The sequence below is a fragment of the Cervus canadensis genome, chromosome 12 (assembly GCF_019320065.1).
Source record: "Cervus canadensis isolate Bull #8, Minnesota chromosome 12, ASM1932006v1, whole genome shotgun sequence".
Taxonomy (NCBI): domain Eukaryota; kingdom Metazoa; phylum Chordata; class Mammalia; order Artiodactyla; family Cervidae; genus Cervus; species Cervus canadensis.
In genome coordinates this window covers 8,254,628-8,280,337 of record NC_057397.1, presented here as the reverse complement: position 1 = coordinate 8,280,337, position 25,710 = coordinate 8,254,628, and the positions used below count along the sequence as shown (strand labels likewise).

The window sequence follows — 25,710 nt, the reverse complement described above, 5'->3', positions numbered from 1 at the left end:
CTTCATGTGGTCTCCTTCATCAGTCACTCCTCTCGTTACTGCTGAGTAGTATTTCTATGGATGTAGCACAGTTTGTTGTGCATTCGCCAGTCGAAGGACATTTGGATTTTTTCTGTTTGTGGTTATTATAAAGCCACGGTAAACATCTGTGTACAGATTTTTGTGCGATGTTGTCATTTCACTTCGGTGAATGCCTAGGAGTAAAATATCTGAGTCGGATGGTAAATGTAGGTTTTACTTTCTAAGAAAGTACCAAACCACCCTCCACGATGGCTGTACCATTTTGCATTTCCGCGGGCAATGATGGAAACTCTAGTTACTCTGTCTCCTCACCAGCACTTGGTATTTTCTGGTTTTTCTTTTCTCCGTTCTAGGAGATGTGTATTGATATCCCACTGTGGTTTTAATTTGTTTCTCTCATGGGGAATGGTGTTGAGCAGTTTTTATGGGCTTATTTGCCATCTGCTTTTCTCCTTTAGTGGAATGTCATTTGAATCTTTTTACCTGTATTTTCTTAGGCTGTTTGTGTGTTGTTCGTAAGGTATTTGTATATTTCAGGCATAGTCTTTTATCAGGTATGTGATTTGCAAATTCTTCCTCCAAGTCCAAAGTTTATCTTTTCATTTGTTGTAGCTGTCTTTCAAAAAGCAGGAATTCTTAATTTTGGTGAACTTGTTCACCGATTTTTTATTCTATGGATTGTGCCTTTGTGTGACTGCTTCATGCAGCTCAGGGTCACAGAGGTTTACTCCTACATGTTCTTTGAGAAGTTTAAGAATTTTAGGTTTTACTCTAAGTCTGTGGTCAGTGTTGAGTTAATTTGTGTTTGTAGTGAGATATAAATTGGGGTTTATTTTTTACATATGTTTATCCAGTTATTGCAGCACCATTCATTGAATAGACTATCCTTTCTTAATTAAACTACTTTTGCACCTTTACCAAAATACATGTGGGCCTTTTTCTAGACTCTATAGTTGGCTCCATTTGTTTCTATTTCTGTGCTTTCATCAATACTGCACTGCGTTGATTACTATAACTGTGTAACAAACCTTCAGATCAGCAGTATCAGTACTCCAATTCTTCTCTCCAAATTGTTAGGCTATCTTTATTCCTTTACTTCTCCACATAAATTTTAGGAACAAGTTGTTGGCTACTACAAAAAAAAAAAATGCTTCTTGGATTTTGATGAAAATTGCATTGAATATTTAGATAAATTTAGAAAAAATAGACAACAACATTGAGTCTTCCAATCTGTAAACATGGTGTGTTGCCCCATTTATTAAAAATCTTTATTTCTTTCAACAGTATTTTATATTTTACAGTGTATGGATCTTACAATTATTTGATACATTTATACCCAAATATCTCATGATTTTTAGTGCTATTGTTTATAGTACCTTTTTATTTTAATTCCCAGTTCGTTGCTGGTACATAGCAACATGACTGATTTTTATATGCTGACTTTATATTTGCCAATTTGCCGAATTCACTTTTTAGTTCTGGTAGGGTGTTTTTTAGATTCTTTGGAATTTTCTATTTAGATAATACCAGTCTCTCGGCCTCTACAGCACCTCTCCCTGTAAACACACGGGGCCATTCAGATACATACACCCAAGTCCTCTTTTCCCTTTCAGAACCTCCTCCCACATCTCTGAATTCACAAAGAACCAGGCCTACATGAAGGTGCCTCAGAAGTCTGCCCAGGGAGACAGACAGAGGCCCCCCACCACCATCCTGCTCTGCAAGTCACAGACCAGCCAGGCCGCCCTGATGCCCAAGGAGCACAGGACGTTCATCGAGGAAGCCTACAACAAAGGTGACCCCCGGCCCTGGGGCTTGGTTCCGGCAGACCCCATCAGTCCCTCCACCTGAGGAAGTCCTGGGGCTGAGGGCCAGAGCAGGCCCACCCTCCAGGACCCTGGGGTGTCAGAGGCATGGGGAAGAGGGTCAGAGCAGGCCCACCCTCCAGGACACTGAGGTGAGAAGAGGCATGGGGAAGGGGGTCAGAGCAGGCCCACCCTCCAGGACCCTGAGGTGTCAAGAGGCATGGGGAAGGGGGTCAGAGCAGGCCCACCCTCCAGGACCCTGAGGTGACAAGAGGCGTGGGGAAGGGGGTCAGAGCAGGCCCACCCCCCAGTACCCTGAGGTGACAAGAGGCGTGGGGAAGGGGGTCTGAGCAGGCCCACCCTCCAGGACCCTGAGGTGACAAGAGGCGTGGGGAAGGGGGTCAGAGCAGGCCCACCCTCCAGGACCCTGAGGTGAGAAGAGGCATGGGGAAGAGGGTCAGAGCAGGCCCACCCTCCAGGACCCTGAGGTGTCAAGAGGCGTGGGGAAGAGGGTCAGAGCAGGCCCACCCCCCAGGACCCTGAGGTGTCAAGAGGCGTGGGGCCAAGGGTCAGAGCAGGCCCACCCTCCAGGACCTTAGGGTTTCAAGAGGCGTGGGGAGGAGGGTCAGAGCAGGCCCGCCCTCCAGGACGTTAGGGTTTCAAGAGGCGTGGGGAGGAGGGTCAGAGCAGGCCCGCCCTCCAGGACCCTGAGGTGTCAAGAGGCGTGGGGAAGGGGGTCAGAGCAGGCCCACCCTCCAGGACCCTGAGGTGAGAAGAGGCATGGGGAAGAGGGTCAGAGCAGGCCCACCCCCCAGGACCCTGAGGTGTCAAGAGGCGTGGGGAAGGGGGTCAGAGCAGGCCCACCCTCCAGAACCCTGAGGTGACAAGAGGCGTGGGGAAGGGGGTCAGAGCAGGCCCACCCTCCAGGACCCTGAGGTGACAAGAGGCGTGGGGAAGGGGGTCAGAGCAGGCCCACCCTCCAGGACCCTGAGGTGTCAAGAGGCATGCGGAGGAGGGTCAGAGCAGGCCCACCCTCCAGGACCCTGAGGTGTCAAGAGGCGTGGGGCCGAGGGCCAGAGCAGGCCCACCCTCCAGGACCCTGAGGTGTCAAGAGGCGTGGGGCCGAGGGCCAGAGCAGGCCCACCTTCTAGGACCCTGGGGTTTCAAGAGGCGTGGATTGTTTGCAGCTTTTATCAGGGCCTCCTGCCCATCCTGTTTGGCCTCTTCACACTTCCTAAGACACCATCGAAAGCCCAAAATGCCCTCTCTCAGCCCTTCCCTCCGCCCTCCTCCAACACCTTTCACACCCTAGAACCTCAGCTCACACCCGGCCCTCTCACTGGAATGCTTTTCCCCTGTCTTCGTCCTTGTAGGCAAAGCTAAAATGCCACCCTCTCTGTGAAGCCAGTCCTGACTACCTCTCCATCTTAGGATTTATCAGCCCTCCCCTCTCTGTGCCCAGGGCCTTTTATACAACTTCCCCACAGAACTCAGGTCCGCTGATACTGGGTATGGCTCTCCTGGGCTGGAGACTCCTTCAGAACAGAGCCAGGCCCTGACTTCCCTTGGGGCCACACACACAGTCTTACAGTAAATGAACACCACTGAATGTTGGGTGACTGGATGGAGGATGAAGGGGTGAGGAAAGAACAGATGGAGGGATGGAGGGATGGATGCTTAATTTATCAACAGATAGGTGGGTGGATGGGTAGATGAATTTTTAAATGGGTGAATAGTGAGTAGATGGATGGATAGATGGATGGATTTAGGAATGGAAAGTTGGATGGACCAAAGGTGGATAGATGGATAAATTTATTAATGGATGGACTGATGAATGAGCATAAGGATGAGCAGGAAGGTGGGTGGGCCGGTGGGTTGCTGGATAGAAAGACATGGATAAATGTATGGGTGGATGGATAGATCGACGGACACATGGATGATAGATGTGTAAATGGATGGGTGAAAAGGAGAGTGAGCCAATGAATGGATCGAGTACTGCACGCGTGAACAAGAATGCATTCCCTGCTTGCTTTCTTGCTCCTGATCTCAAAAGGACGGCAGAGCGGTTAGGAGCCCCAGGATTTCCCAGTGTGTTCAGTTCCCCAGCCCTTCCTGTCAGATCGCGGCTTCCGTTCCCAGTCCCACCCTTCCCCGCCCACCCAGCGCTGCTGGCATGCCGTGGCCTTCCCACGGCACACCCACGCGCGCGTCTTCTGCCTCAGCCATCTGCTTCAAGCTGCTCCGGGACCTCAGTAGTTCAGACTCCGTCCACCTGAGGTACACCATCAAGAAAATCAAGAACATATCTCACGGGGCCCCCAACCTGGTGCTGGAAACCATCAGCGACTACTTTGTAAACAACCAGCAGGTGGGAGCTGTTCGGGCTCTTCAGGGCGGGCGTGGGGAGGGGAGGGGAGGGCTAGACCCAAAACAGGTTCAGACCTTGGTTCCTCCGGACAGCAGAGCTGTGATTTGGGGCAAGTCAGTCTCCCCATGCGTCCAGCGAGCCAGCAGGGGGTGGGTGGAAAGTAGACCAACATGTGTGGACCATCCTCTGAACAGTCTCTCAATGAACTGTCGTGATTCCCAGAGATGAGAACACTGAGACTGAGAGGGGGGAAGTGATTTGCCTAAAGTCACAGTGGAGGGATGGTTGGGTGGATGATTAGGGGAAAGCTCTATCTGGATTTTTTTAATGAATGGATGGATAAAAGAATGAATGGATAAATTGGTAGAATGCTCTTTAGACCCCTTTGCAGTTCCCTGAGGATGGGGACAAGTGTTTATTCATCTGTCTCTGCAGAACCTAGCTCAGGGCTGTTGACAAAGGTGTTGCTACGTGGATGGCCAAATGCATTCACTATGCTATCTCCTCGCTGGCCTCCTTACGCACCCCGCCACTGCTGCTCCCATGGCTACTCCCCACTTAATCAGATCCAACTCGTCTCTAAGCCTGTGTCCACCCTGCCACCCACAGATCTCCACCCGGCACAAGTTCCGGCTCTTCCACGTCCTAGAGGCGGTCATTGGAGCCAGTGAGTCCCTGGAGGAGACCTGGGAGAAGTCATTCATGCAGCTGGCCCTGGAGAACATGACCAAGTCCACAGTGAGTCTCCCCCACCCCACCCCCAGCAAATAGGCCATTCCACAAAGGCTTCTGGGGTGCAGGCAGCTGCCCCAGGGACCCAAAGAATGCTGGGAATGCCCAGTCTTGTGGCTGACCAAGAGATTCTACCCATTTTCTCATTTTCTTACCACTAGCCCCTTCAGAGGGACAACATCATGCACCCATTTTACAGCAGAGAAAGGTGAGGCTCAGAGAGTTCTTGACTGGTCTGTGCATCCCACCCATTCCCCAGGCAGTAACTCAGCCCTTAGCTGCCTGCCTCTGGGTCCCTGCCTATTGAAGACCAGAGGTTTGGACCTGGACCGCACATCCCCCAGCAGGTGGGGGCAGGTGCTTCTCTGGGTGCACAAGCTGGTCCAGGACTCACAGGGAGAGCAGGTGCCTCCTGGCGCCTCCATCTGCATGACGCCCAGCACGTGCCTGGCTCTGGGTCTGTCTTAGCCTCTGTGATAGGCGGTCCTGCATCCTTGCAGTCCAGCTGCTTGGGTCCTTTGCTTCTGGAAGATGCTTCCCTGATTCCCCAGGACATCGTCCCCTGTGTTTCTCTGTACTAGGCTTCAGGAACTCTCAGACCCAGAGCTCTCCAGAGTTCCTCATACTCTCATCCCACCTCTTTTTGTAAGGCATAGTTTGGGAGAGGCAGAAAAGGAAAGACGACCTCAACAGAAGTGGGTTACCTTTATTCAGGCAAGGAGGGGCGACAGTTGGCCTAATGACAGGCTGAGCGCCGAAAGGGATCAGGGAAGCTTCATACTTATAGGGAGGTTTGTGGAAGCGATAAGGGAAACGTCAATCAGGCTGGATATTTTGAGTATTCTTTTGTTGAGATGACATTTGTAGTTGGGCAGGGGGTGATAAGTCTTCTGGGCGGGTGTAGGGGCTGGTAGGTTTCCGGACATGGGGTGATAAGTCCCAGATAGATGCAACTGGCCTGGAGCATCAGGGTGGAACTAAAGTTATGCTTTGATTTCTCCGATTCAGCAAGGGGCCTTTGAGACTGTTGTTCTCTTTTCTAGGCCCAAAAGACCCCTTCACTTTTTCCACCTCACTGTCCTTCATTCTCCTTTCTGAGCAGCCATCATCTTCCAAATCTTTGACTGCATTTTCTATGCATATCCATGAGCCTTTAACTTTCAAGACATCTTGGTCTTTGTCCTCAGAATGTTCCCATTTCATCCTGTTAATAGCTTCACAGATGCAGTGTTTTCCCTTATCTCTCAGGATATTAAAGGAACTGTTTTGCTTCAAGCTTTATCTCTCTGCTTGGCCTCTATTTTCTCCGAGTAGCTTTTCTTTGGGTTTCATCGGGTTTGTGGTTTTGGCTATGGTTTTGGTCCCTCCCACATCTGTGGCCTTCTCTGTGTGGCCATCTGCATGTGCTTACAAGCTGCTAGGATGCTCTGGGCACACAGGTGGGTGATGAGATTGGGGGTCCACAGCAGAGTTACGAGGTGAGCCCTCTACTGTCCTCTGTGTGTCCCCGTCCCCGTATCAGCACCTCAGTGTCGTTCCTCTCGGGCCATCCAGATCTCCCAGGGAAGACCTGATCTGGGGCTCAGCCCCGCGCAGCAGAGTGGAGAACCTGACCCAGGAAGTGCCTGTCCCCGGCATTCGCGGGCCTGGCCTCCCCACCCAGAGACCCTCAGCCTGGCCTCTCCAGAGACCCTGTGGGTGTGCAGACTGGGGAAGGGATCTGGGCGCTTGACTTCACACCCATCTGCCCTCTCCCCGGCCCCCCTAGCTGTAAGCATCTGGGAGATGCACCCCCCCAGGATTTCTACCAGACTACGTGTGGTGTCAGTGGGGGCAAGTTCTCAGCTTGCCTCACTGCCTGCTTAGCGCTCAGCCCAGTTACCTCACCCAGAGGGGTGGCTATCGCCCTTGGTAAAAACCTCCTAAACGTAGAGTACTTGAGGTCTTTTCCTGAAAGAGCAAAATCAGATTCAACCCATCATCTTAACAAGAAGCCCTCATAGTCACCCTTTGAACAAATCATAAATGATATAACGATTTCACATGATGCCCAGACAGCACTGAGAAAAGCCCTGAGTGTGGCAACACAGCGCTGGGCGGTCTGAGGCTGCCCCTCGAGCAGAGCGTGGTGGGCCTGGCTGGGGTGCAGGGAGGGCAGGGGGCTGGCCAGCTGGGCCTCTGCCTCTGGGACGCTGACACCTCAGGCCCGAGATCTCGGGGCAGAAGCAGAGACTGTGCTTCTGAATCCCTGGTGGTTAAGACTCCAAGGCTGTGATGTTGTCCTAAGCTCCCAGGAGTTCCAGAAAGAGGTGACATCAAGTAGAGCCTTCAGGACGTGTGTCCAGAGTGTAGGCGTTGGAGCAAGCTTTCAAAATGGACTAGCATTTGAACAGACAGGGCGAGTGGGCACTGTATTCCAGGCGGGAGACAGCATCTGTGCAAAGGCTCCGCAGCAGGGATAATGACGATGGGCTTCTGGACCAGGAAGAGGCCCAGGGATGTGGATATTCACATGTGATCCTGAGCCCTGGGGATGAGCCTCACCATCACCTGCCCACTCTGCGTGTCAGGCTCCCTCGGCCTCAGTTTTCCATCCAAAACCTGGGTTGACAGTAGCTGTCTTGCCCACCAAACCAGACCCCGTGTGTGAGATGTCAAGGCTCCATCTGAGCACCCACTCTTCCTCTCCGCCCCCCGCCCAGGAGCTGGAGGAGGCCTACCAGGATGCGGCCAGCAACGTGCTGGTGGCCATCTGCAGGCACTCGTGGCAGGCGGTGGCCCAGCATCTGGAGACCGAGGTCCTGTCGGGCGTCTTCCCGCACCGCAGTCTCTTCTACGTGATGGGCATCATGACCTCGGATGGTATGTCCTGCCCTCGGGGCCTGGGCCTGGCCACCCTCTGTCCGCAGGCTAGCAGGGGGCGGCGGGGCAGGCCATGAAGAGAGCAGGAGGGGCCGCAGGGCTGCTGACCCGCGGGACACCCTCGGGACCGAGATCAGCTGCACAACAGGGAAGCCAGCCAGACGGCCGCAGGCTGCGGCCCGGACACCCCCACGGCCCGTCTGCGCCGCCCGTCCCGACGAGGCCGCGCTCCTGTCCTCGGCGTTTCAGCCACAGGCCTGGACACAGCCCAGGCGGAGCGCAGGGGTTCCAGGAGGGAGGCCTGCTCTGCCGCGTGCTCCGCGGTCCTCTCCGCGGGTTCCCGGCAGACAGACAGACCGAGCTCCCAGACTGTGCGACAGGCCTGGGCACCCAGCCGCATGCCGCAGCCCTGGGGGCTCCATGTTCCTGTGCCGCCTCCGCGGCTGCTGCCTCTGAGCCACTGGAAGGGCCACCTTGGATAGTGGGGGGGGTCTCTGAGGACCCCCAGGGAGGACTCACGGGGGGAGGTCTTACCAGGATGAGGCTCAGCTAACACTCTTTGAGTTCCTGTCGTGTGCCCGCTCTGCCATCAGGAGCTCACAGCCTCGCCAGGGAGGCACACTCCACCTCCCATCCGTCACTCATTCATTCATTCACAAGCATGAGCTGAACTCACTGCTGTCTGCCCCGGTGGCCATCAGGGAGGACTTCCCAGAGGAGGCAGCCAACTCTGAGCCATGCCTTGCGGGATGAGTAGGGGTTTGAGCAGGAAATGGTGTGAGTACACCTCGGGGCCTTAGGGAGGAGCTAGTCAACAGCCTCAGCTGGGGGGTTGAAGTGAGGGGGGAAAATGGGTGTGGCGGATCTGCTGTCTCCAGGGCCACCCAGAGGGGAGGCCTCAGAGGCTGTGCTTGGGAATAAGGCTGGGAGGAGGCAGGCCTCAGCTTGGCTCGGCTGTGCACCCCTCCCCTGCAGCTGACAGGCTGGGTGGAGGTCCCTCTGTGCCTCGGGTCACCTCTGAGACCCCCCCAGAGCAATCCCCGAAGTGGCCCCTCTTTCTGAGGTTGGGTTTCCAAAGCTCCATAAAGGCTTTCCAGCCCCAGTGTGCCCCTCTGGGCCTTGTTTTCCCACCATTGAGGAGACCCAAGCACATCCCAAGGGACCTTGCCCAGAGGGAACCCTCTATTCCACTGTGGGTGAGCCTGAGGCCCAGAGAGGGAACTTGACCCACCTGAGGTCACACAGCAGGGATGGCAGGACCACGACACCAGCCCAGTGCTCTGGAGCCCCAAGCCCAGCTCACCATCCTCCGAGCTCGCCTCCCCCAGGGAGCCGGACAATCCCAGGACAACGCAGTCCTGACTCAGTCATGTCCAAGGGATGGGGGAGATGGAGCCCAAGACCCAGCCCCGGCCGTGGACATAGGACCTGGCCTCCAGTGACCACCACCTCCGCTCTCTCCCTCAGAGAATCTCTTCAAGGAGGGAGAGAAGGCTGGCTGGGAAGAGCAGCTGGCCAAGGTAGGGAGGGAGCCCAGACACGGGGGCCCTCTGTGGGGCTGATGGGGGCGAGGGTGGGCACGCACTCAGCCCTGGGGGGACGGAGGAGGCTCAGGACGGGAGGCGGAGGGCGGGCAAGGCTGGTACCGAGGCGCTGCAGGGCCCCTGGGAGTGAGGATGTGAACTGTGGTCTCTAGACACCTGGCACAGAGCAAGTGTGCAACACACACAAGGCCCTTCCTGCCCACCCTGGGGTCTAGGTCCGTGACTAAGGGGCCCAGAGAGGACGCAGAGGCCAGATGGGAGAGCAGAGGGGCAAGGAGGAGGGCGGTGGGGACTGAAGTCGTCACAGCGAGGACGGGTGTCACGCTGCTCCGGCTCCAACCACACATCACGTGGCCAGGAGAAGGGACTCTGGGCCCTGGCAGGCCTGGATTCAAGTCCAGGTTCAACCAACCACAGTTGTGTGTCCTGGGTGACCTACTTTGCCTCTCTGTACCTTATTTCCTCCTCTGTCAAATGGGGGTGAAGGTACCAACCTCCAATGCTTGCTGCGAAATGATAGGAAATAATCTACACGGTGTCTGGCATTCTGCGTGACAGATAGGAAGCCCTCACTCACTTCATTAGTTATTATTATCATATAGTAGCAGCAGAATAGTTGTAATTAAATAGCATTTAGTGGAAATAACACTGCCAGCAGCAGCAATACAGGTAATTAATAGAAAAATAAGACAGAAAATCACTAAGGACATAGAAGACTTGAACAACATAATTAACCGAATTGATCTAATTGACATTCTTTTCAAATGTAAATGGAACATTCACCAAGACAGATCATTTGCTGGGCTATATATCAGGTTTCAATAAATTTAAAAGGACTGAAATCAAACAGAATACATTCTCTGCCCAGAACATCAATTAGAGATCAATACCAAATACATCTGGACAAATTCCAAATGTTTGGAAATTAGACAACACTCTTTTAAATAACCCACAAGTCATAGAAGAAATCACAAGGAAAATTAGAAAATATTTTGAAATGAATATTAAAGAAAGCACAATATGAAAATTTGAAAAATTTGTGGGGCTCAACAAAAAACAATGCTTAGAAGAAATTTATATTTGTAATGCCCATATTAGAAAAGAAAAAAGATAAAATCTATTATCTAAACTCCATTTAAAGGAGCCATCCCCAAAGTGCAAATTAAGCCCAAAGTAGAGGAAAGAAAATAATAAAAAGTAGAGGAAAAATCAAATTTTTTTAAATGGACAAACAATAGAGAGTGAATAACACCAGAAGTAGGTTTTTCAAATATATTAATAAAATGATAAGCTCTTTGATAAGCTGATCAAGAAAATAAAAAATATTCATTATCAGTAAAGATGGAGTATCACTGAAAAACTTTAAACATGGAAGGGTAATAAAATATGATTCCAATAAATTAGGCAATTTAGATTGAATAAACAAATTCCCTAGAAAACACAAACCACAAAACTGACAAGAGAAGAAACAGAGGACCTGAGTAGCCCTGGATAAAAGAAATTGGAGTCATATTTTATAAACCTTCCCACAGGCTTCGCTGGTTAATTCCATCACAAATTAAAGTGTTAGTCGCTCAGTCATGTCTGACTCTGAGACCCTTTGGACTGTAGCCCGCCAGGCTCCTCTGTCCATGGGATTCTCCAGGCAAGAATACTGAAGTGGGTTGCCATGCCCTTCTCCAGAGCATCTTCCCAACCCAGGGATTCAACCTGGGTCTCCTGCTTTGCCGACAGATTCTCTATCATCTGAGCCACCAGGGAAGCCCGTCACAAGTTAATGCAGAAATATTACCCATTCTGTCCAAATTCTCTCAGAAAATAGAGGAAGAAGGAACAGTCTTGAAACCATCTTATGAGGCCAGCACAACTCCAACACCAAAGCCAGAAGAAGACATTACAAGAAAGCTATAAACCAATATCTTTTGTGAAGATGAACTCAAAAATATTTAGCAAAAGATTAGCAAGAAAAATCTGCCTTTTTGTTCACCTACCTGGAATCTCTCACATCCCAGCCCTTTGGAGTTTTTACAGAGACCTTGTTGATAGGTGTGATTCACGAAACCGCTGGCGGCTGATAATTAAAGTCCACCTCTCGCCCTCTCGCCTCTCTGAAGGTTGAGAGGTGGGTCAGAGTTCCAACTGTCAATCCAGGATTGGTTCTCCTGGCAACTTGCCCTCATCCTGGGTGGAGAGCCAGGGGCTCTCCAGAAGTGGAGCCAGGCTTCTTGTGAACAACAAAAGACACCTTTACTGCTCTCCTCACTTAGGAAAGGGTTTCAGAAGCTCTGTGCCGGAAGATGAAGACCACGTGTATATTTTTAGTAGAAGTCGCAGCATCACATTGAGGAAGGCTCTTCACAAAGCAGGAGTAGGAGGAAACCAGCATCTATGGAAACGCTGCCACTCACTTACCTTATGATGAATGAATGACACCTTCCCACTAAGATCAGAATAAGGCAAAGAGGTCCACAGTCTCCACTTCTGGTCAACAGTGCACTGAAGTCCTAACCAGGGCCTAAGGTAAGAGACAGGTGAAAACAGATATACGGACTGCAATGGAAAATGAAAAACTGTCTTTCTTTGCAGACAACATAATTGCATACACAGGAAATCTCACAGTTTTTTAAATTCTGGAACTATTAATTACTAATAATTGAATTTAGCAAGATCTCAGGGTATAGAATCAATATGCAAATGTCAACTGAATTTCTGTGTACTAATAATAAACAATTGGAAAATAAACTTCTAAAAAACTATGATGCAGTCACATTAAAAACATGAAAGACTCAGATAAATTTAACAGAATATGGGCAAGATCTTTACAAAACACTGCAAAAAGAAATTAAATAAAACTGAAATAAACGCAGATAAATGATCGTGGATAACGAGAGTTGATAATGTTAAGATGTCAATTCTAAAAATTGATTTGTGTATTGCCACTGTGATGCCAACCAACTTCATTACAAAAAAAGGAACTTTAATGCCTGCCTCTAACCATTCACAAAAGTTAATTTGAGATGGGCCCACGGCCTAAATATTAAAAACACGAAAAACTTCTTGAGGAAAACACTGGAGACAATCTTGCCTTTATCTTGAGGCAGGTAAATATTTCTTGGAACCCAAACACCATTCATCATAAAAAAAATTTTTAATGGATAAATTGGATTCCATCTGAATTAAAGCTTCTGCTCATCCAACAATACTACGAGGAAAGTGAAAAAAGGGAAATCAGAGACACGAGAAAATATTCACAAGACATATCTCTGGCAAGGGATTGTATCCAGAATAAGTGAAGAACTCTTCCAAAATCAGGGAGAAGAGAGAAACAGCCCAATTGCAAAAGTGAACAGAAGAGGTAAGTAGGCATGTCACAGAGGAAGGCAGATGAATGACCAAAAGCCAAAGACACAACGGTCAGCATCTTGAGTCCTCAGGGAAATGTCAGTTAACATCCGAGAGCAGCCTCCACCCACCCACGGACAGAGCTCAAAGGAGAAAGAAAGGCTCGGCCAAATGCTGGTGGTGAAGTGCCCGCTGCGGGTGGGATGGGGAAACCTGCTTGGAAAACTGACATTTTCTTATACAGTTAGGACCCGGCAGTTCCACTTTTAGGTACTAACCCCAGAGGCATGAAACACTCGTACACAAAATTACACACAGAAGCATGTTCCCAGCAGCCTCATTCGTAAGAGCCTCAGACTAGAAACAACCTGTACTGGGCAGACTCATCCCCTCCCAAAGATCTGAAATCAATTACTTGCTCACCCACCTGAGGAAACTGCAGAGAGGAGAGCGAGTTACACCGAAGCTGAGCAGCAGAAATGAAATAATAAAAATCAGAGGAGTCAACTGGAACGAGTGTGCAACAGCACGGTGAATCTCAAACACACACTGAGGGCAAAAACAGCAGACACAGGGCTTCCGCGGCGGATCCGGTGGTTAAGAATCGCTTTGCAATGCAAGGTACATTGGTTTGATCCCTGGTCCAGGAAGATTCCACATGCCCAGGAGCAACTAATCCCAAGTGCCACAAATACTGAGACTCCTCTCTGGAGCCAGCGAGCCATAGCTACGGAATGAAGCCCGTGCTTCTAGAGCCCGAGCCCCACAAGCAGAGAAGCCGCTGCAGTGAGAAGCCCGTGAGCCACAGTTAAGAGGAGCCCTCAGCTAGAGAAAGCCCACTCGCAGCAGTGAAGACCACAGCCAAAGAATGAATCAACACGTCTCTTTAAGAAATACCAGACACAGCAAAGCACACACCGCACGATTCCAGTTGTACAAAATTCTAGAAGAATTTTAACCTTATGGCAGGCAAACTAAATCAAACTGGTCTTGTGGGGATGGAGGTTAACTAGGAGTGAGCATGAGAGAGCTTTCTGGGGCAGTCAGAAATGGTCCAGATCTTGACGGGATAAGACATTACTTTGCCAACAGAGGTCCATCTGGTCAAAGCTATGGTTTTTCCAGTACTCACGTATGGATGTGAGAGTTGGACTATAAAGAAAGCTGAGCGCTGAAGAATTGATGCGTTTGAACTGTGGTGTTGGGGAAGACTCCTGAGAGTCCCTTGGACTGCAAGGAGAACCAACCAGTCAATCCTAAAGGAGATCAGTCCTGAATATTCATGGGAAGGACTGATGCTGAAGCTGAAACTCCAATATTGTGGCCACCTGATGCAGAGAATTGACTCATTGGAAAGGACCCTGAAGCTGGGAAAGATTAAAGGCAGGAGGAGAAGGGGACAACAGAAGATGAGATGCTTGGATGGCATCACTGACTCAATGGACATGAGTTTGAGTAAACTCCGGGAGTTGGTAATGGACAGGGAAGCCTGACTAGCTGCAGTCCATGGGGTCAAAAAGAGTCAGACGTGACTGAGCGACTGAACTGAAACAATCATACGTTTGTCAAAATTCATTGCACTACACACTGACATGTGTCTCCCTGTAAGTTAAACAGACCTCAATATTAAAATATTTAAAGCTTTAAAGAAAATTTTGGAAACATGTGTTTCAAATTTCAAAATATTTCAGGTTTTTTAAAAGAAATATGGAACCACCTTACATATTCTGTAAACATTCTTAGCAAGGTCTAGGACTGATGCAGAATCAGATAGATGACTACCTCTGCTACAGAAACATGCAGAATTCACACTAATTCCCACAAATAGTGTCGCAGCAGTTTGGGCTCCGCTTTGGCCACCAAATGCTGGTACATGCTGCCATGAAAAAGACACCGAAGGTTTTGGGGGAGGGAACAGAAGCCCCTGGTGCTTCTGGAGAAATTAGGAGCTTCCAGGAGGCTGGGGTTCCCTGGGCATTCGGCAGACACCTGTCCTGTGGGCTTGTGGGAGAGCCACCCAGGTTCTGCTGCACCCCAGCAAATGCACCAGGTGTGGGGCACAGCCGGGGAAGGCAGGCTCCTCTGGATTCTGCCCTGGTGTGCGTGCATGCTAAATCGCTTCAGTTGTGTATCTGACTCTCTGCGACCCTATGGACTATAGCCCACCAGCTTCCTCTGTCCATGGGATTCTCCAGGCAAGAAGGTGTAGGTTGCCATGCCCTTCTCCAGGGGATCTTCCTGACCCAGGGATCAAACCCGCATCTCATTGCTTCCTGCGTTGGCAGGCTGGTTCTTTACCACCAGCACCACCTGGGAAGCCCTGGAGGAGTGGAGATGGCCAATGTGCAGTGAAAGCATTAGTCACTCAGTCGTGTCCCACTCTTTGCGACCCCATGACCTCTAGCTTGCCGGGCTCCTCTGTCCATAGGAATTTCCAGGCAAGAGTACTGGAGTGGGTAGTCATCCCCTTCTCCAGGGGATCTTCCCGACCCAGGGATCAAACCCAGGTCTCCTGCATTGTAGGCAGATTCTTTACCATCTGTGCCACCAGGGAAGCCTTAGCCTAGAGCAGTTTCCATTTCCAGGTCCAAGAGCGCATCACCAGAGGGGGTGTAGACAGTCCTGCCCGCAGGCGGTGCTCTGGGCAGGTCTTCTGTCCCAAAAGGCTGTGGGATGGATGGCCCTGCTAGTGCTCCTTTAGGGTAGATCCCCAGAAAAGGAATTAATTGGGGAAATGGATGTATATAAACTATAAATTTTAGTTTACATTGCCCAAACCTGCACTTTAATGTGATCCAATCACCTCCAAAATGGTGCTGTTACTATTTCTCAATCTTGGCCAAAATGATACATCATCTTAATTTCCATTTCTTAAATATTAGTAAGGTTGAATTTATATATCTCCATTTTTAAGTGGATTGTCATCTTTTTCTTATTGGTTTATAAAGTGCTCTTTATCAATGATATTAACTCTTGGCAACAGATCACAGAAAGAAAAAAAAAAAACTACTGTGTCTTTCAACTTAATTTATGGTGATTTGGCTAAACAAACTTCTTGAAATGCTTATCTTCACATTTACCAATCTTTTCTTCTTTTAAGGTATTTGGGTTGGGAGCATAATTAGGAGTGTCTCCACCAGAAAGAATCTTAGGATCAAAATCTTAGACGACTTGTATTGTGGAAACCAGGAACACTAAAAATAGAGAGGCTGTGTATTTATCATCATAAAATGATGCAGAGTTAGGGCTTTTAGGACTTTATGTTTAGAAGGGACTTCTCATTCATTTATTTGATCGTTGGTTCATTTATTCCTTCATTCAAAAATACTAACAGAGTGTCAACTACTTGTCGGGCACTGTTTTAGGTGCTGGGGAGACAGCCATGGGCAAACAAGACCAACCTTGCCCCCCCAGGCACCCACACTGTGGTGCAGCCACCTTGAGGGGACGCGCCACTGGGCCTCTATGACAGCCGGGCCTCGGCCCAGCCCTGGGGACATAGTCAGGCTCCTGGTTTCCAGCCCCTCCTGGAGAACTTCAGGGAGGGGCACCCTGAAGAATGAGTCTCGTCCCCAAGGGCAAGCGAACAAGTCAGAGAGCGGGCCTGGAGCCTCAGGAGAGGGGAGTGGGGAGGAGGACAGCAGTCAGGACCCCAAGCGGCTGGGGGCGGGCCAGGCTGGGGGAGACTCAGACAGAGACCCTCTGCCCGCCCACCCCTGTCTGCTCACAGATGGCCAGCAAGTCGGTACCGTTTCTGAACAGAGAAGCGTGGTCCAAGGAGCTGCTGGGGGCACTCACCAGGCCTGACCAGACACAGCAGGAACAGCCCCAGGAGAAGGTGGGCCACCTGCATCCCTGGTGCCCACCGCACAGGCCCAGAGCTCTGTCCACGGGACCCACACCCAGAGCAAGCCCCAGGCCCCCAAAAGAAACAGAGGGCGCGGGCCAGGCCGCAGGACTTGCAGCCACACCCTTGACGCTTCACCACCAGGCCAGGGATTGCTGGTCACAAAGCAGAGGGGCGAGGGGGCCTGCAGGGGAGGTGGCAGGCCGCCCGGTGGGCAGGGGCGCAGAGAGGCGGTTCAGGCTCAAGACAGGAAGCTGAACCCTCCCCAGGCCTTCCTGTTCATCTACTATGGGCTGATGCTCCAAGCCTCAGAAAACGGCACCACGGTCAGGACACACCTGAAAACCCTGCTGGGAACGTCCCACCAGTGGTCCAAGCAGAGGGAGGTAAGGCTGCAAGGCCACTCACTGCCAACTGCCTGACCCTGACCACAGGATTGGCCTGAGCCTGGTCACACTCCGACCCCTGACCTGACCCCTGACCCCAGTCACACTCTGAGCCCTGACCCCGGTCACACTCTGAGCCCTGACCCTGGTCACATACTGACCCCTGACCCCGGTCACATACTGACCCCTGACCCTGGTCACACTCCGACCCCTGGCCCCGGTCACACTCCGACCCCTGGCCCTGGTCACACTCTGAGCCCAGACCCCGGTCACGCTATGAGCCCTGACCCCGGTCACACTCTGAGACCTGACCCCGGTCACACTCTGAGCCCTGACCCCGGTCACATACTGACCCCTGACCCCGGTCACGCTCCGAGCCCTGGCCCCGGTCACGCTCCGACCCCTGGCCCCGGTCACGCTCCGGGCCCTGACCCCGGTCCCGCTCTGGGCTCTGACCCTGGTCACATACTGAGCCCTGACCCTGGTCCTACTCTGACCCCTGACCCTGGTCCCACTCCAAGCCCATCACAGCTGTGTCCTCTTCCTTGTCTCCTGGACCCTCCTTCCCTGCTCTGGTGCGGGGCTGCTGAGACCTGGAGATGGGGAGGCAGCGGTAGCAGGACTCCACAGTGTCACCTCTCCCCCTACCCCACCCTCGCCTCCAGCCCCCATAAAGAGACTCCCCCACAAGGCTGGGCTCAGACGTGTGTGTCCTCCCAGGCTAGTGGGAGGCAGGTGCTCTGTGCCCTCGGACAAGCCCCCAGCCCACGTCAGTGACCCCGGCCCCTGCCCCCACAGGGCATCGCGCTCACCGTGGGGCTGGCTGCCGCCCGCCACCTGGACCACGTCTGGGCTGTCCTGAAGCAGTTTGGCCGCAGCACGCCCGTCAAGTGGAGCCTCAACAGCTTCTCCCACAAGGTGCTGGCTCTCCAGCAGCCGGAGGCCTGTGCTGCAGACAGGGATGCTTGGCCTCTGTGGGGTGGGGGCTCCTGGGGCCGATTACGGGGAAAAGCTGTGGGCCGCGCCCCCAGCCTCTGGCCCACCTCTGCAACAGCGCGCGTGGCCCCCACGCCACAATTTACCCCTCCTCGATGGTGCTCCCTCTTTCCCACCGGGCTGCAGGGAGCCCAGCTGTGAGACCAACACAGCAGGGGCTCCAGGGACAGCTCCCGCGTGGCTGCCTTCCTGCCACGTGGTGGTTGGTGGCTCTTTGATCCTGGGCCTCGTCCAAAGCAGGAGACCAGGGCCCAAGGCCAGCCCCGGGGAGCTCCCGAGGGGGAAGCAGTGGCAGTGACCCCAGGAGGCGAGCCAGGATAGTACAGAGGTGGGTGAGTGAGAACCAGGACCATGGCCAAGGTCCAGCCTCCTCGCAGTGCCGCACCCGGCAGCTGGTAGAGCAGCGGCTGGGACCCGAGGCTCAGACCCCCACAGAGGGTCTGGTCACTGACAGGCTGCAGGATCATCGTGTCCTCAGGGGACATCAAGGGCCCCACTCTCTGGGTCTCGCCTGGAGCCAACGCGCCGGGTGCCCCATCACTGTCTCTCTAGGTCCAGACACGCCCCTCCCAGGCTCCCAGAACCTGAGGTGGGACAGACGGGGGCCAGGCCACCCCAAGGCCAGAAGGGTGGGGGGCTTAGACTCCAGCCCATTCTTGCAGAGACAAGGACCCCTGGGTTCACCTCCAAGTGACCCCACGAGACCCAGCCCTCCACCCTAGGGAGACAGCCCCATCTCCCCATTTTCCTTGTGAGATAAACTGAGGTCTTCCCTGCCTCCAGGACCCTGCTAGGGCCTGGGGTACCTCCCGTCACCACACCCCAGGGGAAGGCTCAGCAGGGCCCCATGCACCTGACCCACCCCACCCCCACCCCACTGTGCCCAGAACTCGGAGGACCTGCGGTGGAAGTGGGCCAGCAGCACCATCCTCCTCGCTTACGGCCAGATGGCGGACAAGGCCAAGGCCCACATCCTCCCGTGGGTGGACAACATCCTATCCAGCATGGTCTTCTTTTTCCATTACAGCTACTGGGTACGACTCCCGGCCCCTCCCAGAACCCACCAGAGTGGAGTCAGGATTAGACCCCCCAGGGCCCCAGAGAACACCAGAGTAGGGGCAGGACTCTAGACCTCCCAGGGCCCCAGAGCCCACCAGAGCAGGGTCAGAATTAGACCCCCCAGTGCCTGGAAGCCCACCAGAGCGGGGGCAGGATTAGAACTCCCAGGGCCCCGGAGCCCACCTCTCCACCCCACCCCAACTGGCCTGGCCTCCTCCTCATCCTTCCCACCTAATGCTTCATGGGTTTTCATAGGACCCCAGCCCTCTGCCTTCCCCCTGAAAGCAAGCCCTGGGTTCTCACTCAGGAGAACTGGATGCCCCGTGATGACAGTCCCCTGACCCTGCATCCTGGGAACTGTGAGGGGCCAGGCAGCCCCTTGAGGCCACTGCACACTTGATCCTTGGGCCTGGGGTAGCCACATATCACAAGAATCTGGACACCGGGCTTCTTACAGGCACCTCCTGATGCTTAAGCATCATCAACTATTCACACTGTTAAAACCACATGGAAAAAAAAAAAAAAAAATCACATGGGTCCTCCCATCCTGGGGCCTATGCAGCCCCAGTTGGAGATCTCTGCTGCCATGCGTGACAGTGACCCTCCTGCTCTCCCACCCCTCTGGTGCTCCCACTCCCCGACCCATCCCCTTGCTCCGCTGTCTGACCCCAGGACGAGACCCTGAAGCAGAGCTTCCTCACGGCCATACTCATGCTGGTAGGGGCCATCAGCCGCAACGAGGGCGCCCAAAGCTATGAGTTCTCGCAGGTGTCCGAGCTCCTCGAGTGTCTGATGGTGAGTGCAAGGTCCTGGGGCAGGGGAAGGGCTCCCCAGGGATGGACCAGGCACTTCCCTCAAACAGCAGCACCCATGAGAGGCACCAGTGGAAGAGATGGGCCAGCTGGACTTCTAGAGCATAGACAAGCCCCTCACAGGCTTTCACACCTGGAAGCACATCCACGGCCCTCACGTGACTCGCTCCCTACAGTGACCCTGAGCTGGCCAAGGACATCCACCACACAGCTGATGTGGCTGAGACCCGGGAAAGCCAGCACCATCCATTCTGCCAACACTGACCTAGCTTGCACCACTAGTTACTAGGGGTTTGGGCCTTGCAGAACCTGTGGGATAGTGGAGGAAACACAGGAAACACACAAGTGATAAATAATTATGCAGTAACAAAAACAAAAATAACAGTTCTCATTTTCTGAGCCCCTCCTGTGCCCCAGACATACTGCTTTGCATGCCTTGCTTCCCACCTAACACAAGGACAACGGCCTCATGTTACCTGTGAATACACAAAGCTCAGAGTAGTTTGGAGGTGTGCCCAAGGTCACGCGAGCTCATGTGTGGGTAGCTAGGATTCAGGCATGACCCGTCTGATTCTAAAGTCTATGCTCTAATTGTCTAAGGTGGCAGGGGGACGGCGGGCGGGGGCAGAAGGGAGGTTCAGATCACAGAGGCCCCCTGTGAGGATCCAGAGCAGAAGCAGAATCCTGCAGGTTAGAGAGGTGCTGGGCACCCAGGCCTTTAGGCAGGAAGGAGACTTGGTGTCAGAAGTGGGACAGGCCCAGAACGTGGAGAGACTCAGCCTTCACCCGGGATTTGCAGCTTCTGATGGAGAAGGAGCCGCAGGACATGCTGTGCACCACGACGCGCCAGCAGACCCTTAACATCATCTCCAGTCTCTGGTAGGCTCCCCGGCCCCACACGGTGCCTTGCTCAGCATCTGCCCTCAGCCTCACAGCTCAGGCTTGGCGCCCCTCAGGACAGTGAGGTGGGAGACATCAGGCGTCAAGGCCCTCCTGGGCAGGGCTAGGGACCTGAGCCAGCGCAGGCCACCATGGGAGGCGGGTGGCCGTCTTACAGAGGCCCCCGCCCTCCCTGCCTTGTTCCCCACAGTAAGCTGAGGCCACCGCTGGACTTGGAGAAAAAATCTCGGCTTCTGTCCATCAGCCTCCGCAGCGTGATATCCCTGCCGCTGCTGGAGGTCCTGGAGAAACACACCTGCCTCTTTCTGGAGCCGCCCAACATACAGGTGCGAGCCTGGCACCTGCACCCCTTCTGGAGGAGGGACCCCGGGAGAAGAATGTCCAGTCCTGCGCACTGCTCTGGAATTGGGAGGGGGCCCCTGAAGCACCCGCCTCCCACCGAAGGCCAGGGCTGGGGCTGTTTCTTTCAACTGTTCTGAGCCCACCTGTAAAAAGGGGATGATGATCCAGGAGCTAGTGGCCCTTAGGACTGAAGCTGAAAGGAGACCCTGGATGTCCCACGTGTGGGGCAGAGCAGCGCTCTGTACATAGAATGGGCGGCCTCCCTGCCTCTTGCCGGCACTGAGAGCGTGCAGCTCAGCGTCACCCACGCCGCTGCTGCAGCTGGTCTGGTCCTAGTGGCTGCAGGAAGGAGCTCTGATGTGCGCTCCACGCCCCTGGCCGGCCGCCCACTCAAGTTCTGTCCAAGGGAAGCCGCACTGCGGGGAGATGCCGGCCATTGCTGGCAGCCGCCACCGGGGGGCGCGTGCAGCCTCATGCGGCCCCGCCCCCGCCCCCGCCCGGCGCCCCGCCCCCGCCCCCGCCCGGCGCCCCGCCCACTGCAAAGGGCAGGCAGCGAACTGAGCACCTGCCGGGCGCCGGGCCCACCCCGCATCTGCGCCAGCTCAGCTTCCCAGCAGCGACCCGTCCAGAGAGTGAGGGAACCAGCTCAGAGAAGCGGAGGTGTCGGGAGGGAGAGTCAGGGCTGATCTCCGCCCCTTGCCCCTGGGCCGGGCTCTTCAGGCCACCTCCACAAGCTGAGTCCAGGATGGAGCCAGCAGATAGGCAGCTTGGGTGGGGGTGAGAGTGAGGGGCCCCTGGACCCAGGGCGACACCACTGCAGCGGCTCTCCAGAAGTGGGGCGTCTGCCTAGACTCCAACCCTGCGGGAGTGCAGGGTGCCCGAGTGACCAGGTGAGGACCCCACGGCCGGACCCTCAGGGAGTGCAGCCGGGAGCCAGGCGCTGGGCTGGGGCTTCCTGTGTGTGCTCACCCTGTGTCCACGTCCACCCTGACAGGGGCCTGGCTCCAGCCCAGTTCTCAGGTGACAAAGGCAGGCTCGGAGAGCTGAAGTGGCCCCAGGGAGCTTACAGCCAGCGCCCCAGGGCTCTCCTCCAGTGGATACTCCCTGTGGCCCTTCCCTCCCTGGGCAAGCCTGACTCGCCAAGCGGCCAAGACTGAGGGTCTCCTGTGTTTGCAGGACCAGTGCAAAATGAAAACGGGGGGCCTTTGTTTAAACCTTTTTTGAGAATTTCAAGATGGCAATGGCAAAGTGTTCAAGTAGACACGAGAGCCTTCCAGGCCAAGTCTTGTGCGGCTTGCACGCTTGTGAATCTTCCCGGCCACTGAAAATCCTGTGCCCTGGGACAGGCCCCAGACCACCCCAGACCACCCATGCTCCACGGCTGCCCAGTGGGGGTCCTGGGGGGCCCTTCCTGGGCATGATGTGAGCTCGCTGGTGTGCAGCCCATCCTGGGGAGCGTGCAGGAAGTGGGCAGTGAGAAGCTGATGCACACAGGCCCCCCAGGAGGTCTCAACCATCCCTCTGGCCCTGGGGCTCAGCTGCCCGCTGACCTGCTCCACGCCCCACACAGACCCTCTACAAGGAGACCGCAGGGGCCCTGGAGCAGATGCTGCAGAACTTCATCATGCAGAACCCCACAGCCGAGGAGCTGCACTTCCTGCTGTCGGTGAGGGCGCGGGGCAGTGTGCGGAAGGGACGGGGGGCAGAGGACTCAGGGCCTGAGCCAGGCATGGGACTGGTCTAGACGAGGGCTGTCCATCTCTAGGGGTCACCACGGTTTAGGACAAGTGGAGCGGGCAGGTGCAGTGAGCACAGCCTGGTGGCAAGTGGGCCATGAAGGCCACAGCAAAGTGAGCTGGTGAGGAAAGAGGCTGTGGCCCTGCCCTGGAGGGACCTGCCCTCCGTCCCACTGAGAGAACCACCGCTGCAGCAGGTTCCCAGCTTCAAGGGCATCTCCCAAGCCTACCACCCCCACTCTGTCACCGCCCTCCAGCGTCCTTCCCTGATAGGAGGGAGAGCAGCCAACAGAGTCAGCGGAGGCCCAGACAGGGGAGGCTGCCTCTGCTGGGAGGGCGGGAGGTCAGGGCCAGCAGGCCTCTGCAGAGGAGGGCACACAGGAGCAAAGCTGAGCAACCCCAGCGAGCACACTGGGCCAGAAGGGAGGGAGGGTCTGCATGGCTGGAGCCTGGGGTGGGCGCAGAGGTGGGGGCCGTGGGTCAGAGTGAGGTTAGGTCAGCAGGGGCCAGGCCATCTCGGGCTTGGGGCCCAGTGGAGCTGAGGGGAGCCGCTGCAGCAGGGACTGCCGACCTGGGGTGCACAGATGGAAGTCGGGGTGTGGTGTGTGAGCCCAGCCAGGAGAAAATGTTGTCACAGGACACAACCGAGTCACAGAATCTCCCAGCACTTCATCCTCACGCAGCGTCAGAATCGTCCATCCCTGTAACAAAGAGACTCAAATGCGGTTTAAGAAGTGTTCAACCTGTCTCAGTATGAGTTTGAATTTCTTTGTAACTCTGTGCCTTTACGGTGTGCACAGAAAAGCATTGTTCTGCAAAGAATTACGTTGCAGAGAAACGTTATGAACCTGGCGCCGCAAAAGACTTTCAGCAGGAGGGGCGTGTCAGCTACAAGAAAAAAGTAACACCTCGTCTTGGGTCGCAGTGGCGGCCTGGAGCAGAGGGATTAGCCGAGGCAGTGAAAAGAGACAGGAAGGCTGGATTGGGCGAGTGGTGGACAGCGCGGGGCTGGGACTGGGAGCGTCCTGAGCCGTGGGTGTGGCTTAGGGTGTGGTCTGGACTGGGGGCGGGGCCTGTCCGGAGCTGGAGTCCCAGGCGGCCGCGCCCCTCCCTGCCCCCATCACCTGCAGCACCTGTACGTCTGGCTGGCGTCGGAGAAGGCACATGAGCGGCAGCGGGCTGTCCACAGCTGCATGACCCTCCTCAAATTCCTGAGCCACAACCTCTACCTGGAGGTGAGTACCGTCTCTTCCAGCCCCAGGCCCACACCCACCAAGCCGCCCTTCTCCCCGAGCCTGCCAAGGTGCATGGGTCCCTGCCCCCAGGACAGGCAGGATCCCCGCTTCCCCTGTGGCCTGACCAGGCACTCCCCCTCCTCACACACAAGGAAACAGCCGGGGTTGGGGGTTCGGGGGGTCCCGGCTGAAGGCCTCCCAGCTGAAGGCTGAACCCAGGCTCCCTGACGCCTGACCCAGGACACTGGGCTTTTGCCAGCACAGCTTGAAGCCTCAGGCAGGTTGTCCACCCTGAGCCTGTCTCTCAGGGAAATGGGAGGAAAGGAGTCCTCCTCAGAGGGACACAGGGGGCGTCAGATGGGAGACTGAGAGTGCCGCCCTGCTCCAGACTAGGGCGGGCAGCTCTGTGCGGGGCAGCCACTGTCCCTCTGCCCTCGTCCATCACCCTCTCCGTCGTTTCACGGATCACAGCTTAACCACCACCTGTCACTAACACCCTTGGGTTGAGTGAACATCAGCATGTGTTCAGGGAGTGAGTGGTTCTGCATTTATCAGCCAAAATCAGCATCGATTCCTCAGGGAGACTCACAGGGAGATGAGGAAATTACTTCCTCGGCCTGGTGCCCGGCAGGCGTGCCTTTCTAATGAAGGCGGACAGGCAGGCGGGCAGCTGGGAAACAGGCACATTCTGCCAAAGGCAAGTTTTCAGTGTTCAGACCCCTCCAGCATTCCTTTGGTGAGGAGGACCCCTCTACAGGGGCTCAAAGGGTCTTCCGTTTACTCAAAATCAACTTCTGCAACATAGGATTGGGTCTGGGAGAGACAACTCAGGCACTTGCTAGGGCACAACACTTGTGGAGGCGCTTAAACACTCTGCAAGCAAGATAAATATTTTAATGGGATGTCTTAAACAATCAAATCAGCAAACTGTGGCCCTTGGGCTGGCCACCTGTTGTTGTGAATAAAGCTTTATTGGAACCAGGGCTGGGATTAGGGTGAGGTGAGTGAGGCAAGGTCATGGACGTGCAGGCTCAGATCCTGTCTTTACTTAAAATTTTGAAACTTTTTATGACAGATTTTTTAGTATTCATTTTTATTTTGATAAATATTACATTAAGATAGTTTTCTCTTGTGTCCTGAGCTTTTCTGGCAACCCCTAACATTTTGTCTCGGGGGCTTTCCTGGTGGCTCAGTGGTAAAGAATCCGCCTGCCAATGCAGAAGACACAGGTTCGATCCCTGGGTCAGGAAGACTCCCTGGAGAAGGAAATGGCAACTCACTTCAGTATTCTTGCCTGGGAAATCCCAGGGACAGAAGAGCCTGGCAGGCTCCAGTCCATGGGGTCGCAAAAGAGTTGGACACAACTGAGCAACTAAACAGAAATATTTTGTCCAGACCTGAATCCCGCTCCTGCATAGAGTTTGAAGGGATCCTTTCTGACGCCAGCCGTGCTGGGGTGAGTGCGTGGCTGCTAGGATCTGTGTAAATGGTTCTCTGCACTCTCACTACAGCCCAAAGAGGACTTCAAACGAATTGGGCAGCTGGTGGGCATGCTGGGGATTCTGTGCCAGGACCCAGATAAGACTACCCAGTGCTCCAGCCTGGAAGGGGTGGCCTATCTCTACAAGCTCCTCATGCACCAGAGAGGTGAGCCTCTGAGGGTCCCCACGGAGGACCCAATCCCACCGCAGCCGCAGCCTCAGCCCAACCCACGCCAGCACTC

At 54.3% G+C, this 25,710-nt stretch overlaps 1 protein-coding gene across 1 annotated transcript in view; it reads left to right on the top strand.

Annotated features, from left to right (window-relative positions):
- LOC122451041 (maestro heat-like repeat family member 5) overlaps positions 1 to 25,710 on the top strand; it is a 57,354-nt gene that overhangs the window by 3,416 nt on the left and 28,228 nt on the right. Inside the window, 15 exon segments of the mRNA XM_043483510.1 lie at positions 1,635 to 1,816; positions 4,049 to 4,194; positions 4,804 to 4,932; positions 7,629 to 7,788; positions 9,256 to 9,308; positions 16,405 to 16,512; positions 16,791 to 16,907; positions 17,706 to 17,825; positions 18,791 to 18,937; positions 19,635 to 19,757; positions 20,574 to 20,653; positions 20,865 to 21,011; positions 22,511 to 22,682; positions 23,883 to 23,987; positions 25,499 to 25,648. Of these exon segments, the coding sequence (XP_043339445.1) occupies positions 1,635 to 1,816; positions 4,049 to 4,194; positions 4,804 to 4,932; positions 7,629 to 7,788; positions 9,256 to 9,308; positions 16,405 to 16,512; positions 16,791 to 16,907; positions 17,706 to 17,825; positions 18,791 to 18,937; positions 19,635 to 19,757; positions 20,574 to 20,653; positions 20,865 to 21,011; positions 22,511 to 22,682; positions 23,883 to 23,987; positions 25,499 to 25,648 (1,939 nt within the window).